The sequence below is a fragment of the Macaca mulatta genome, chromosome 14 (genome assembly GCF_049350105.2).
Source record: "Macaca mulatta isolate MMU2019108-1 chromosome 14, T2T-MMU8v2.0, whole genome shotgun sequence".
In the NCBI taxonomy this organism is placed as follows: Eukaryota; Metazoa; Chordata; class Mammalia; order Primates; family Cercopithecidae; genus Macaca; species Macaca mulatta.
In genome coordinates this window covers 118,976,997-118,991,234 of record NC_133419.1, presented here as the reverse complement: position 1 = coordinate 118,991,234, position 14,238 = coordinate 118,976,997, and the positions used below count along the sequence as shown (strand labels likewise).

At 44.9% G+C, this 14,238-nt stretch overlaps 1 protein-coding gene across 1 annotated transcript; it reads right to left on the bottom strand.

Moving 5' to 3' along the window:
• Positions 1 to 1,452: 1,452 nt before the first annotated feature.
• Positions 1,453 to 13,032, bottom strand: CD3E (CD3 epsilon subunit of T-cell receptor complex). Its single transcript, XM_015115816.3, has 9 exons — positions 12,835 to 13,032; positions 12,610 to 12,717; positions 10,333 to 10,353; positions 9,210 to 9,224; positions 5,480 to 5,497; positions 4,818 to 5,039; positions 3,806 to 3,973; positions 3,195 to 3,241; positions 1,453 to 2,202 (listed from the first exon to the last, which is right to left on the bottom strand). Exons 2-9 carry the CDS (start codon positions 12,656 to 12,658, stop codon positions 2,146 to 2,148), a joined length of 597 nt encoding a protein of 198 aa, XP_014971302.2. The 5' UTR covers positions 12,659 to 12,717; positions 12,835 to 13,032; the 3' UTR covers positions 1,453 to 2,145.
• Between the last annotated feature and the right edge of the window lie 1,206 nt (positions 13,033 to 14,238).

Sequence of the window (14,238 nt, the reverse complement as noted above, 5' to 3'; positions counted from 1 at the left end):
TTACACTGAGCCATGCCTCCCCTTGACAGGGCACAATCAAGTATACTTGGGACAAAACTGCCATCCCTGGGCCAGCCTGCTGATCAGCAGCCAGTGATGCACAACATCACGGGGGCGTCTTCTGAGCCTAAGTGTTGATGCTTAGAGTGAAGGAAGTGACTCTTCAACAGGGACCAAAACCAAATAGAAGCTGTAGCTACAGCCCATAGCTATAGCTATGTTCCCCCATACTGAGGGGGAACAGTATGTGGAGGCCGCTGGTCACAAACGGCCTTTTTAGTGGTGGTCACACTCATAAATAGCCCTGCTGTCAGCAGGGAAATTTCTGAGTGCAGAGAGGGAGAGAATAGAGCCCGCTGGTTTGAGCTGGAGTAGGACAGTTCCTGGATGCTCTGGCCTCCTCTCTCTGCAAGCAGAGTGTGCGGTGTGAGACTGAGAACAAAGCGCTCCCACACTGGCCTCCGCCCAGCTGCCACTGTACCTCTCCCACCGTCACTCCCAGGAGCCACGCTTAGCAGTGCAGCCCACATCCTGCGCTGCTTAACCACAGCCCGCTGCTGGCTGCAGGCGGCTGCCTTAGGGTGGGGGTGTGCCTGCTTGAGACACCTCCCTCCTTCACTTCCCCAGCCCTGGCTCTGCAGCTTTTCCTGGCAGCTTGTGGAAATCTGTGCCCCATCCCCAAGCCGGGCTTCCACCGCCACTGTCTTCTTCCGTAACTTCATCTGTTTTTCAAGTCCTGTTTCTGTCTTGCCCATTTTCTACCAACCACTCCATCAGGGACCCATCAGTCATTCTCTGCCACCTTTGATGTCTTCCTCCGAGAGAAGTTGGTGAAACTTTCTTTCTTTCTCTCCCTCCCATCCTCTTTCTTTCTTCCCTTCCTCAATCCCTCCCTTCTTTCCCTTTCATTTTTCTTTCTCTCTTTTTCTTTTCTCTTCCCTCCCTCTACCCTTTCTTTCTTTTTTCTTTTTTTCTTTGTTTCTGAGATGGAGTCTCGCTCTGTCGCCCAGGCTGGAGTGCAGTGGCATGATCTCAGCTCACTCCTGGGTTCACGCCATTCTCCTGCCTCAGCCTCCCGAGTAGCTGAGACCACAGGCACCTGCCACCACGCCCGGCTAATTTTTTGTATTTTTAGTAGAGATGGGGTTTCACCGTGTTAGCCAGGATGGGGATGGTCTCAGTCTCCTGATCTCGTGATCTGCCTGCCTCGGCCTCCAAAAATGCTGGGATTACAGGTGTGAGCCACAGCGCCCGGGCTTTTTTTCTTTTTTCTTATTCCCTTATGCCCTCTCTAAAGAGAGCTTCAGGTAATGGCCCTACCAGCTGTGGAAACAGAGAGTGTTTGCATCTGGGGTCATAGCTGAGAATTTAGTCAAAGGTAGTGAGAACCTGAATGGTCTTGGGAATTAAGGCAGCCTCTCAGGGCTCCTCAGAAAAGAGGGACAGCAACTCTTGCAGCCAAACACAATTTATTTTTTCTCTCTCAGCTGAGAGGAGCCGAGCACATTTAGGGAGATGCAAATGACCATCCAGTGGCCTACAGCGGAGACAGGGGAGGGGGGGTGTGTGGGGGGTGAGGGGGGGTGTGGGGGGGTAGGTGGGGGTGTGTGGGTGTGGAGGGCTAGGGGGTTGCGGGGTTGATGGGGAGTGTGGGGGGAGGGAGGAGCACAGGGCTGGCTCAGAGCCAGGATCTGTGAACGGGGCAGAGCCTCTGTCAACATTTACCCAGTCCATCCCCAGAGAGGGTTGCAAAAGGGGACGGAGATAGAAAAGTAGATGGAATATTTTGGGATGGGGGACAACTTACATGCAAGAAGAAAAGGGAACTGAATGGAGAAGTTACATCCAAGGGGGAGGGAATGAATAGCAGAAATAAATATCCTGGCAAGAGGGCAGGCCAGCTGTGAGGATGTGACTACTGATAATGCTTCAAAGGAAGAAGCGGCAGCAATGTCTTAGGACTGGGTACCAGCAGAGAAGGCAGGAAGGAGGGAGCTGGGGATCAGGCTGGAGGGCGTGAGTTCGCCATGAGGCCGAGGAACGATGCTCTTGTGGGGTCCAAGACTAGCCCAGGAAACAGGGAGTCGCAGGGGGACTGGAGAGGAGCCAGACCTGGGCCAGCGGGAGGCAGTGTTCTCCAGGGGGTCAGATGCGTCTCTGATTCAGGCCAGAATACAGATCCTGCTGGCCTTTCCGGATGGGCTGGGAATGAAGTAGAGAGGAGGTGGTCAGTGGTGCGGGAGGAAGTACCTCCTGAGAAAGGACGCTGAAGATCTAGCTTTAGTGCATGGAGAGAGCTTTGGACTTGAAGTCAGGAGGCAGGCTGGAATTCTAATTTGGCTCGGACGGTAGGAGACTTCAACTGGTCACCTCCTTCCGTGAGCCTCAACTTTCCCATCTCAAAAATAGGAACTTAAAGACCCACCTTCCAGGGCTTCTGTCAGGGCTAAATAATTCACTTATACTAAATAATTCACTTACACTAAATAATTCACTTATACTAAAGTAAATACTACGTGCTTGGCTGGTGCTCAACAAATATTTGTTGAGTATATCCAGGTGTGAGAGTGAAAATATTTAACAACTAGTAGTGCACACATACCAATCAACAAGAACAATCCTGGTGATCCTCTGCCATGCCAGGCATTAACTCTTCAGTTACCCCAACTCAAGAGACAGCCTGGTGGGGGAGAGACTGGGATGCCTGGCCGTGTGTGTGTGTGTGTGTGTAAGGGTGGGTTGGGGTGAGCAAAGTTTGGGGCCATTTTCCAATGAAGTAATTTAATATTTCAATAGCTTTTATATAATATTTATATAATTTTAATATTTCAATAACTCGTATGGCTATACTGGTGCATGCTGGTGGAATATCAGCCTTGAATTTATTGTGTTAGAATTTGCACATACGATATTCTCCATGGCTGTATCCCAGATAATGAAGAAGCCAGAGAAAGAGGAGTTTGTCTCTCGCAAGCTTCCTCCTCTCCATGGTTGTGGAAGCCATGCAGCCTTTGAGACAGTCCTGTTTTACCATGAAGGAGGCAGAGGTGGCACATAGAGGGTCGTCATGGAAGCCCTGAGTGAGGGGCTTTGAAGCATCTGGCAGACAAGATGGGCCATCCCATCTGTTCCCTTGCCCCCCGACCGGAGGGGCATCCCCTCCAGCCTCCTGGCCCATTTCTATCCCCCGTTACCTCATAGTCTGGGTTGGGAACAGGTGGTGGCCTCTCCTTGTTTTGTCCTGCAGAGGAAGGAGGGGAAACGTTTCATTCCCATGAGGGAACCAATCTTGCAGCACTGTCTGTGTCAGTGAGACCCAGATAGAGAATGGCAAACCCTGTTGTTCTCTCTTCGACCACTTCCCTTTTACGTTCTTTCTCTTTTTTTTTCTTTCATTCATCTCTGAGGACCCTACGCTCTTCTCATCATTTTGTGACTTTCCTCAGCTCAAGGTCCTCCCATTGTTTCTCTACACAGGGAAGGGAAAGGAAAAGGCAGGAACTAATATATCAAAGTCTGTCTTCCCACAGCTTAGGGACAGAATCGGATGACTGCAGGCATCGACAGGCATGTGAGGAAGCCCGTCACGTTCATAAACTTTTTAGCACTTTTACAGGATGGAAGGAGGGGAGTGACATGAGATTTGAAACCCTCTGTTGAGATCTTGTCATCACAGTAGTAGAAGCTGTGCATAGAAGCTCTAGAGAAGCTGTTCTGACCTAGCTGTGGACTTGCCACCCACGCTGGCCCAGTCTGGTCGTCCCCCTTGGCAGGAATCTCATCTGACCGGACTCCACAGCCTTACCCCTTTGCCTGCCGCCAGCACCTGCTCCTCGTGTCACAGGCTTGGCCTTGGCCTTTCTATTCTTGCTCCAGTAGTAAACCAGCAGCAGCAAGCCCAGAGTGATGCAGATGTCCACTATGACAATTGTGGCCACCGCCATCACATCCATCTCCATGCAGTTCTCACACACTGTCAGGGACGGGGTGGGGAGAGGGGAAATCACTAAGCAAGGAAAACACAAGGCACTGGAGGTGAGGAGGGAGCGCCTGAAAGTCATTCTCCCCTTACTACTCACACACTTGCCACGGCCAGAGCCCCCCCTTCAATACGTTCAGAACAACATCGACAAGCAAAGAGTGGTGGCTGTGGGTGGAGGCACTGGAGTCAAACAGCCCTGGGTTTGAGTACCTGTTTTATTACTCACTAGCTGTGAGAAGCGTGAAGTGTGTTTTCAATTCACAGACGCTCTGTTTCCTCATCCCTTTACTCATGGGAATAAAATGGTATTTAACCCATATGGTTGTTGAGAGGATTATATGAAAAAAAATCCTTGATAAGTGTTGGATACAGACAGTGCTTGAGTGATACTTAATAAGCACTCAATAAATGTTAGCTATTGTTATTATTTTATTATTATACCTTAGCTTATGCCATTTTATCAGAGTGGACTTGAGTCTTTTTTGCAAACCTTTCTGAAAAATTTATCTCTGGAGGAAGCATTAGATAAACTCACGTTGGTGTGCCATGAACCTGGGTGTGATGCAGTGCAAATGACCCAGTCCTGTCTCTTAGGGAGTTGCTATTTTAGATCTTGCACAGACTGGGGTTACCCCAAAGCCTCATATTGGTGTTTAATCTATATTCCAGAAAACACTGATGCTGTGTGGTACCAGAGAGTCCCGGGACTGAGTGTGGGAGGAAGCACAAAGACACCAGGGCACTGTGAGCTGGGTTAGGGGAAATCATTGAGAATGCCCTTTTGAATGGTCCTCCCTAAAGAGCCGGTGGTGCCTGCTCTGGAGACCTGGATTACCTCTTGCCTTCAGGTAGAGATGATGGCTCGCATCCTCTGGATTGCTTCCTCTGGGGTAGCAGACATAATAACCACTTTGCTCCATTTCTGAAAATTCCGGCAGAAACAGGCGATCCCCAGAATCTTCTTTGTTTTTACCATTGTGTTGCCATTGTACTTCAGATCCAAGATGCTGAGAGCATGTCAGTATTACTGTGGTTCCAGAGATGGAGACTTGATATGCTGGGGAGAAAGAAGGGAAATTGATGGAAGAAACCAGGACAACTTTTAGAAAAGGCAAATTAGTGACAAAAGAACCACCCAAATGCAGGAAGTCATCTGTCATCTAGGTCTTAGATTTGCTTGTCAAAAGGGAGCTCTACTGGCTGGAGGGTGTGGAAGAGGAGATAGGTGGAATGAAGGGAACTGGAGAACCTGAAGGGAACTAGAGAACCTTTGAGAGGTGGCTTTAGGGTTTACGCAGGGACATGGGGACTTGGGAAGGGTAAGATGGATGTAAAGAAAAACCCATAAAAGTCCCTATTTGGAACTTTTCTAAAACGGGGTTGAGAATGCAATGCTGGGAAGATTCTTGGGGTTAATCTCTCTCAATCAGTTCCTTCTCGTCTACCCACCAATCTGCATCCTCAGACAGGGCATAAATAAAAGACTAGTAAACTCACGTGTCTGTGTAATACTACCTGAAAATGAAAAAAGGAAACAGCAGTAAGAAAATATCTTGGTTTAAGTTTAAATTGTAGGTAAAATTTTTCTAGTGGAATTAGACACTGCCCACAAGACTTCCCAAAGGGGGTCTCATCCACTTAGGAGCCCTGAGTCTTGGAGGTGAGGTTCATGCTTAGCCTATGAGATTTAGCTCGTAGATATATTTATTAAATAGCTCATAGATGTAACTCAGATACATCGGATTCAGAATATACCAGCGTGTGCTCCTAGATCCAGATCTACTGAAGCTCAGAAAGCCTTAAAGTCCTAAAGCCAAAAAATTCCAGAGATCTTCAAGCTTATCCTCTTACATTAGCCAGAACTGTATTACAGATAGGTGTGAATGACAAACGAACCACCCAAATGCAGGAAGTCATCTGTCATCTAGGCCTTAGATTTGCTTGTCAGAAGGGAGCACTACTGGCTTTCTCAGAAAGAAAGCTCTCCACCGAATCACTGATTCGTGGACTTACCTATTTCTTACAATTCAGAAATTCTTTCTCAGAACTGAGTCTCTCATAATAGAGAAGAAACACCTTTATTCTTATTCCATATAATTTCCTCTCTGTTTGCCTTTAAATAATGTGAAATACTCTACACATTTTGAGGGAATGGTTCTTCCAATAAAAAGTGGTTTCACTTTACTTTGTATCTGAGCATAATCAGCTCTCAATTATTTTTGTTAGACGGAGGCCCATCAGTGTGGACAACTGAAATCAACTAATAAACCACTAATGCCATTCGCAGGTCCAGCCACGTTTCCCACAGCAGCCATTTTTGCCCTGGGAGGTGGAGCTAGGAGACCTTTCTTATTTCCTGGAAAACTTGTGGCTGGAACACTGGGTTCTGTTATAGCCTGGACATGACAGCTGGAGGAGAGGAGAGGCGGTGGTGCCGCTGTTAGGGACAGAGCTCTGGACTCAAGCGTCAGAAGCCCTGTGTTTGAATCCTAGATCTGCCCTAGTCTGTGTGACCGAGGGCAAGTCCTTTAACTTCGCTGAACCTCAACTTCTTTATCAGGGAAATGGAGATAAAACACCAACCTCACAGGGTCTTTGTGAAAATTAAACGGATTATGAAGGTGGAAGTGGATGACACATAGCAGGTGCTCAAGAAAAAGTTACTTCCTTTCCTCCTTTCCTTCTTGAGGTCCTGCTGCTCCCAGCACAGAACTGAACTCTGACCCAGTTGCTCCGGCAGCCCTCTGACAAAGACTGCACAGAATGTAAACAAATCATTCTCCAGGTTTTTCCACCTGCTTATAATTGGGAGCTGAGTAAAAGGACAGTAGATAGTTTATATTATTTTAATTTATAAATAATTTTTCAACACGGATGTTTCTTAGACATGTTAAATGAACTAGAAATCATCAATAGATTACATAGACATTATACTCTGCTGGGTGTGTTTGTTTGAAAAAAATGTAAAGAAAATTGCTCACAACTTTTATTGGCACAAATTCAGTAGCAGAGCTTAGACTTAACTCATGCTCACACAAGGGTCTAGATGTCTATGCTTAGACAGAAATGTGCTCCGCGTATGTTCATTGTGCACTATTCACAATAGCAAAGACATGGAATCAACCTAAATGCCTGTCAATGGTAGACTGGATAAAGAAAATGTGCTGCATATACACCATGGAATACTACGCAGCCATAAAAAAGAATGAGATCACGCACGTCCTTTGCGGGAACATGGATGGGACTGGAGGCCATTATCTTTAGCAAACAAACACAGTGACAGAAAACCAAATACCACATGTTCTCATTTAGAAGTGGGAGCTAAATGATGAGAACACATGAACACAGAGGGAAATGACACACACTGGGACCTCTCAGAAGGTGGAGGGTGGGAGGAGGGAGAGGATCAGGAAAAATAACTAATAGGTACTAGGCTTAATGCCTAGGTGATGAAATAATCTGTACAACAAACCCCTATGACACAAGTTTACCTATATAACAAACCTGCACATGTACCCCTGAATTTAAAATGAAAGTTAAATTAAAAAAAGATATGTGTGCTCACAAAGATTTTATACACATCAAGAGATAGTATTTCATAATGGTTAAGAAAATGAACTTCAGTATCATATAAATCTGCATTAAAACTTTTTTATTTTTAAATTTCTATTTATTAATTTTTTCAGAGACAGTGTCTTTCTTTGCCACAGAGGCTGGAGTACAGTGGCACAATCTTGGCTCAATGCAGCCTCACCCTTCTGAGCTTAAGTGAGTCTCCTGCCTTGGCCTCCCAGTGTTGGGATTATAGGCATGAACCACGGCATCTGGCCTAAATCTGCATTTATATCTCTAGGACTGGACTGTTTATTTATTTTTGTTTATTTTTGTATTTATTTGAGCCTTTGTTTCCTTCACTGTACAATAGGAGTGTTAGAAGAATTAAATGAGGATATTCAAGTAAAATATTTAGAGCAATGCCTAAAACATACGTGCTCAGTAAACTTTAATGCTTATCATCTATAGTCAGGGTGCTTTTCATGTATTAATAGCTAAAATTCACCTACTGCCTGTTTTTTGTTTGTTTGTTTGTTTTGAGACAGAGTCTCGCTCTGTCACCCAGGCTAGAGTGCAATGGCGCAATCTCAGTTCACTGCAACTTCCGCCTCCCAGGTTCAAGCAATTCTCTTGCCTCAGCCTCCTGAGTAGCTGAGATTACAGGCACCTGCCACCACGCCTGGCTAATTTTTGTATTTTTAGTAGAGATGGAGTTTCACCATGTTGGCCAGGCCGGTCTTGAACTCCTGACCTCAGGTGATCCTCCCACCTCGGCTTCCCAAAGTGCTGGGATTACAGGCGTGAGCCACCATGCCCAGCCCACCTACTGCCTTTTATGTCAGATAATGTTCTAAGCGCCTTAAATAAACTACTCATTTGGTCCTCATAATAACCCTACAAGTTAGGTAGCACTATTATTTCCATTGTCCCATGATGATGCTATGGCACAGAAAAGTTAGGTAAATTACTCAAACACACCCAGCAAGTAGAGAGTTGAGCCAAGATTCAAACATTCTGGTCTAGCTCAGTTAGACTCTTATCCTCATACTATAGAGCTTTATCTCTTCTGCATAAAATATTTTTCTTCCCTAAAACATAAGCTTATCCTTTAAAATTCAGCTCAAGGATCACCTCCCCCAGGGAACCTTTCCCAATGACACTCGGTAGAGTTGATCACTCCCCTCTTTATACTTCATTTTACTCTGTATCTACCCATATTATAACATGCAACTCACTATATTTTCAATTATTTGTGTCTCACACAAGACCATCAGCTTCTTGAGGGGAGGTAATTAGCAATGTGTTCATAGTTTGTTCATTTATTCATTCAAAAAATATTTATTGAGCACCTACTATGTGCCAGATACTGGGCTAGGTAAATGAGACACTGTCTCTGTCTGCCTTGAAAGATTTCAAAAACATATACACAAACACATGGCAGCTCCAACCCACACCCATATGTGTGTGATCAGAGATACATATATGCACAGCTATAATCTGACATGACAGCTAGCAACAAACACAGGCACATTTCATACAGATCTCATTGAAAGATACTCGTATTTTCCCTTTAATAGTTTTAGTTCTCAGTGTTTGTTACGGTGATTGTACTCTATGACCATTTCATTCCACATTTGAAAACTTTTGCTAGATAGAGTGGAAATCCTCTTACCCATTTCTTCATTACCTGAAAAGGAAACGGTAAGAAGCCATTAGTAATGTTTCGGCAACGAAGATCAGACCCTGCTCCCGTGGGTTGGGACTCTTCCCTCAACCCTTAGGAAACAATGGAACTTCCAATTTCCTTGGCTGCATATAAAAAGCTGTTTTGGGCCTTACGTCTTATCTGACGACTATTTACAAAAATGGCTCCTAAGGACACTACAAATTAGGCAGCATGGCGGAATCTAGGCTGGCATAGTGGTTGCCTTTATTTTAATTTTTATTTTTGAGACAGTCTCGATCTGTTGCCCAGGCTAGAGTGCAGTGGTGCAATCTTGGCTCACTACAACCTCTGCCTCCCAGGTTCAAGCGATTCTCTTGCCTCTGCTTCTCGAGTAGCTAGGACTACAGGCGTGCACCACCATGTCTGGCTAATTTTGGTATTTTTAGTAGAGACAGGGTTTCGCCACGTTGGCCAGGCTGGTCTCAAACTCCTGGCCTCAAGTGATCTGCCCACTTCGGCCTCCCAAAGTGCTGGGATTACAGGTGTGAGCCACGGTGTCCAGCCATGGTTGCCATTAAATACAACATTGGTTCACTCTGTTTGGAAGAGCTGATTGAATAGAGGGCCTTCCAATGTTGGAACACTCCTGACTCTACTGCTGTGGTTGAGAGAGTAAGTTCAGGCTGGGTACACTCATATGCACGTGCACTCGCATAAACACATGTGTACACACATGTATTCAGACATGTGATTCTGAACACACACCCAAATGTTGCCCCAGCAGCTTATCCAGAGTAACCCTGTGCATGCATTCTGGCTACATCTCCTCTGCAGAATCTCACATCAAATATGAGATGCAAACAAAAGAAAACTGTTTGTGCTTTCAACTTCATTTAAGCCTCAATTTTTCTTTTGTATAGTTAAGACTCATTATTTCCTGCCTCTGTTGCTTCCCCCTTCTGGGCTAGAAATATCTCCAGACTTGTGAGGAAAGTCAAAGGTGTAGATGGCAGAAACTCCTTTTCCTGACCTCCGTGGAAGTTCTGTGGGAGGCCTAAGAGAAAGCTCCACTCATAACTACAAACAATGATGGGGTGGTTTCATAAAAAAGAAAGAAAGCATATCTCACCATCTTGCCCCCAAACGCCAACTAGAAAATAAATAAGAAAAAAAAAAGTGTTAGTAAATGTTGTGGGTACCTGCATTCCTAAACAGAAAAAGGGCTGTGTTGCAGTATGACCACTGATGACATCTGATGTCCTTCCCAGTTGCTGTAGAACAGTGGAACTTACTGCTGGTATTGACCAGGGGTTCCCAGGAAATTTGGGAGGAAATAGAGGAAGGAAGCATCTAGCATTAACAATGAGTCCACAATTTCTGACAAGTGGGAGTCAGAAAAAGTTAGGACCATATTTTTGGATGACTAGAGATATAGCAAAAGAATTTTGCCCTCAAGCCTCCATTTTGAACATTGGTCTCTGTGGAAGAAAAACACACTCTTGGTTGGGTACAAACACTGGGATTCTTGTTCCATCTCTGGCTCTGCTTTTCTGGTGGTTCAGTTTTTCCATTTGTTTTCTGCTTGAGACAGAGATGGAAATATTTGAAACCCTGATTACTCATCATCTAGGGCCTGTGCGTTGAAGAGCCTGACCACATTTCCACCGGGCCCTCCAGGATGCCCTCACTCAGCAATACCCTGGATTCATTACAATGATCAGTTTCCCTGGCATTGCCTGAAAGCTTTCTGCACACCTAGGCCTTTCTTTTACTGAAACCTCTACACGGGGGGAGATAGGATCCCCACTTTCCTATCCCCAGAGAAGACTGGACACATTCCTATGATGCCAGACGTCTAGGGGTGATTGGGTCTTTGATACTCTCTCTTTTATTTTCTATTTATTTATTTATTTGTTTATTTATATATATTTTTTGAGACACTCCAGGCTGGAGTGCAGTGGCTTGATCATGGCTCACTGAAGCCTTGACCTCCTGGGCTCAAGTGATCCTTCTACCTCAGCCTCCCAAGTAGTGGGACTATAGGCGTGTGCTACCACGCCTGGCTAATTTTTAATTTTTTGTAGAGATGGGGTTTCACTCTGTTGCCCAGGCTAGTCTTGAACTCCTGAGCTCAAGTGATCTTCCCACTTTGGTCTCCCAAAATGCTGGGATTACAGGCGTGAGCCACTGCACCTGGCCCTCCTCCTTCTCCTTCTATTTTTAAGGAAAAGCATACTTTATAACACAGATCTCTAAGAATATGCCTGGCCACTCCCTACAGGAGTCACATCCTGCCACTTGCTACTCAATGTGTTCCTAGGACCAGTAGCAGATTAATAAACTTGAGAGCGTACTAGACATGTGGAATCTCAGTCTCCAGTCCGGGTCTTTTGAAACAGAAGCTGCATTTTTAACAAGATCCCCAGGTGATTTGTGTGCACATTCAAGACGTGAGAAACCTAAGATGAAGCAGGAAGTGGAGACATCATGGCTGTGGCTCTGAGATGGGGGCACCAGCTGTGATAGTGTTTTCTAGGTCTTTGAAATAAAACCATCACGAGCCATTTTGCCTCATGTGGTGCAGCCATTTAGAGCACAAACAGTCCTGGTCTCACAGATCGGCTTCAGCACTTACTATGTTCTTTAAAACAAGTTATTTAACTTTTTTGAGTATCAATTTCTTAATCTGTAAAGTAGAGGGCTTATCAGTTTATATAGTAAAAGTTAAAAACAATTTTAAAAAGAGGATATAACACCTTCCTTCCCAGGTGGAAGTAGGATTAAACCAGTTAACATGTCTAAATAATTTTTTCTTTACATAGCATCTGACACTCAATAAATGGCAACTTTTTTTGTATTATTTATTTCATATGAGATATATAAATGCTCTTGGTTATATATCAATTCATAATCCATCTTGCTTCAAAAAAACTAAATAAACTGAAAGCTGTCGGTTACTTGAAAAGGACTAAAAATTACGAGGCATTTTATGGTCTCAAAGACAATGAACTTGCTATATATGCCCTGTGCAGAGTTTGGGTGCAACTATCGGGTCTCCCCAAAACAAGGAGTGGAGCTTCGCTCTTCTAGTCTCTTTTGGGTTAGTTCTGGAGAGCTGGGTAAGTTGGAATGAGCTCGTTCTTAGAGGTAGTGAGACCTCTCTGCTTGCAATAGCTATGATCACCCCAACTGCTCTTCTTTGCCTGCTCCCGGAACGCTCTCCCAGGCACCCGTGGCCTATCTTTTTCTTTAGTCCCTAGCTCTAATCCCCCACCCTAACATAGCACCAACAGTTCCTTACATCTAGTAAACGAGGCTCCTTGGTGCCACTGAGCAGTGCCAGGTAAGGCTGTAAGCCTTCCAGTGGTCTGGAGACACACCACCCTTTCCACTCCACCCTACTCACTTGATAAGAGGCAGAGGCCCAGAACTCTCCAGCGAGTGCCCGACTGCATCTTTCTTTCATGGGACGGTTACTTTACTAAGATGGCGGAGGCCAGCAAACTTACTACTTCTGGAAAAAAAGCAAAACAGATGACGTTTTCAAAATATCTGCTAGAGATAAGGACCCTGGGGCCATTGTTCCCAATGCTAGGATGAAAAAGGAGGGCTTTATAAGAGAGAGACTCACCATTTTCTGAAGCAGGCACCTGAGGCTGGGAGGGGAGGAGGGTTTCTGAACCCCACACAGGAAGTAGAGGGGCCTCTGGGCCTGCGGGTTTTACCTCACTTGGAAACGTTCAAGGCAGAGGCCTCCACCTGGATTGGTTGAAGAAAGCTGGGTCCCACAGCCTTCCTAGAAGGTCAAACAAGAGGACTCTGACAAAACCTGGAGGGGCCATGAAAAATACATGACATTTAGCTGTCCAGACCATGTAGTAGGTTGGCACAAAAGTAATTGCAGTTTTTGCCATTAAAAGTAATGGTAATACAATATGCCTCCACATTGTGGGGTCCTCCTTCCCCTATAGGCTCTGACAGGAGGAGGGAGATGCACTGAACATTTGCTTTCTTTATGGTGGATCTGGCACGGAGCAGCAGGGTGCAGCCATCTTATAAATAAAACTTCTTGGCTTGAAAATACATGTTGACTTAAATCTGTAAGATGCCATTTTTTTGCCTATAATTTTACAAAAATATTTAAAAACACAAGACTCGATGTTGAACAGGGAGTGATAGTGTCAAAGTCTGCTGGTATGAGTGTGAATTGATGTAACTTTTCTTTATGCTTACGTGTGTGTCAATCAAATGCTTACTATATCCAAGCACTCTTCTAAGAGCTTTTCTGACATATTTAATCCTTAAAAGAACCCTCGAAGTTAAGTATTATTTTTATTTTTATTTCCATTTTATACTTGAGTAAACTAAGGCTCAGGCAGGTTATCTAAGTTGCAGATTACAGAGCTGGGACTCTAGAAATCATTTTGATGAAATTCACTTACTTAATGCACATTTTCTGTCTACTGTACTGTAGTTATATGCTGGGTGCTAGTAATACAGGAGTAACAAGATAAATAGTCCTCTTGGATAAAAAAGGCAATGTGGAGATTAAACAGATAACTTCACAAGCAATAACCATGCCCCGCATGATGGTGTACACCTGTACTTCCAGCTACTCAGGAGGCTGAGGCAGGAGGATTGCTTGAGCCCAGGGGTTCGAGACTGTAGTGAGTGTGATTTTGCCTGTGAATAGACACTGCACTCCAGCCTAGTGAGTGTGCACAACATAATGAGACTCCAGCTCTAAAAAAACCCCCAGATAACTTCAGGAGATTGATGCTAAGAAAGAAGACGTTCAGGTGCTGTGGGAGTGATAGAAGGGAACTAAGATAGTCTGGGGTGGGGTGGGGAAGAGAAGGTCCCCCTGAGCAGGTGACATTGAAGCTGAAGTTGATGGAGGAACAGCAATGAACCAGGTGGAGTGGAAAGCGTTCCAGACAGAGGGAGCAGCATGTTTGAAACCCAGAGATGAGGAAGAGAAATGGAAAGTCCAGAACAGCAGGTAACAGGGAGAAAGAGGAACGTAAGAAATGAT

Coding starts and splice junctions, on each gene's coding strand:
- CD3E (XM_015115816.3), bottom strand. CDS start 12,658: ATGCAGTCGGGCACTCGCTGGAGAGTTCTGGGCCTCTGCCTCTTATCA. Junction 3,242..3,805: donor TGCTGGCGGCAGGCAAAGGG/GTAAGGCTGTGG, acceptor CTTCCTCTGCAG/GACAAAACAAGGAGAGGCCA. Junction 2,203..3,194: donor TTCCCAACCCAGACTATGAG/GTAACGGGGGAT, acceptor CTTCATTCCCAG/CCCATCCGGAAAGGCCAGCA.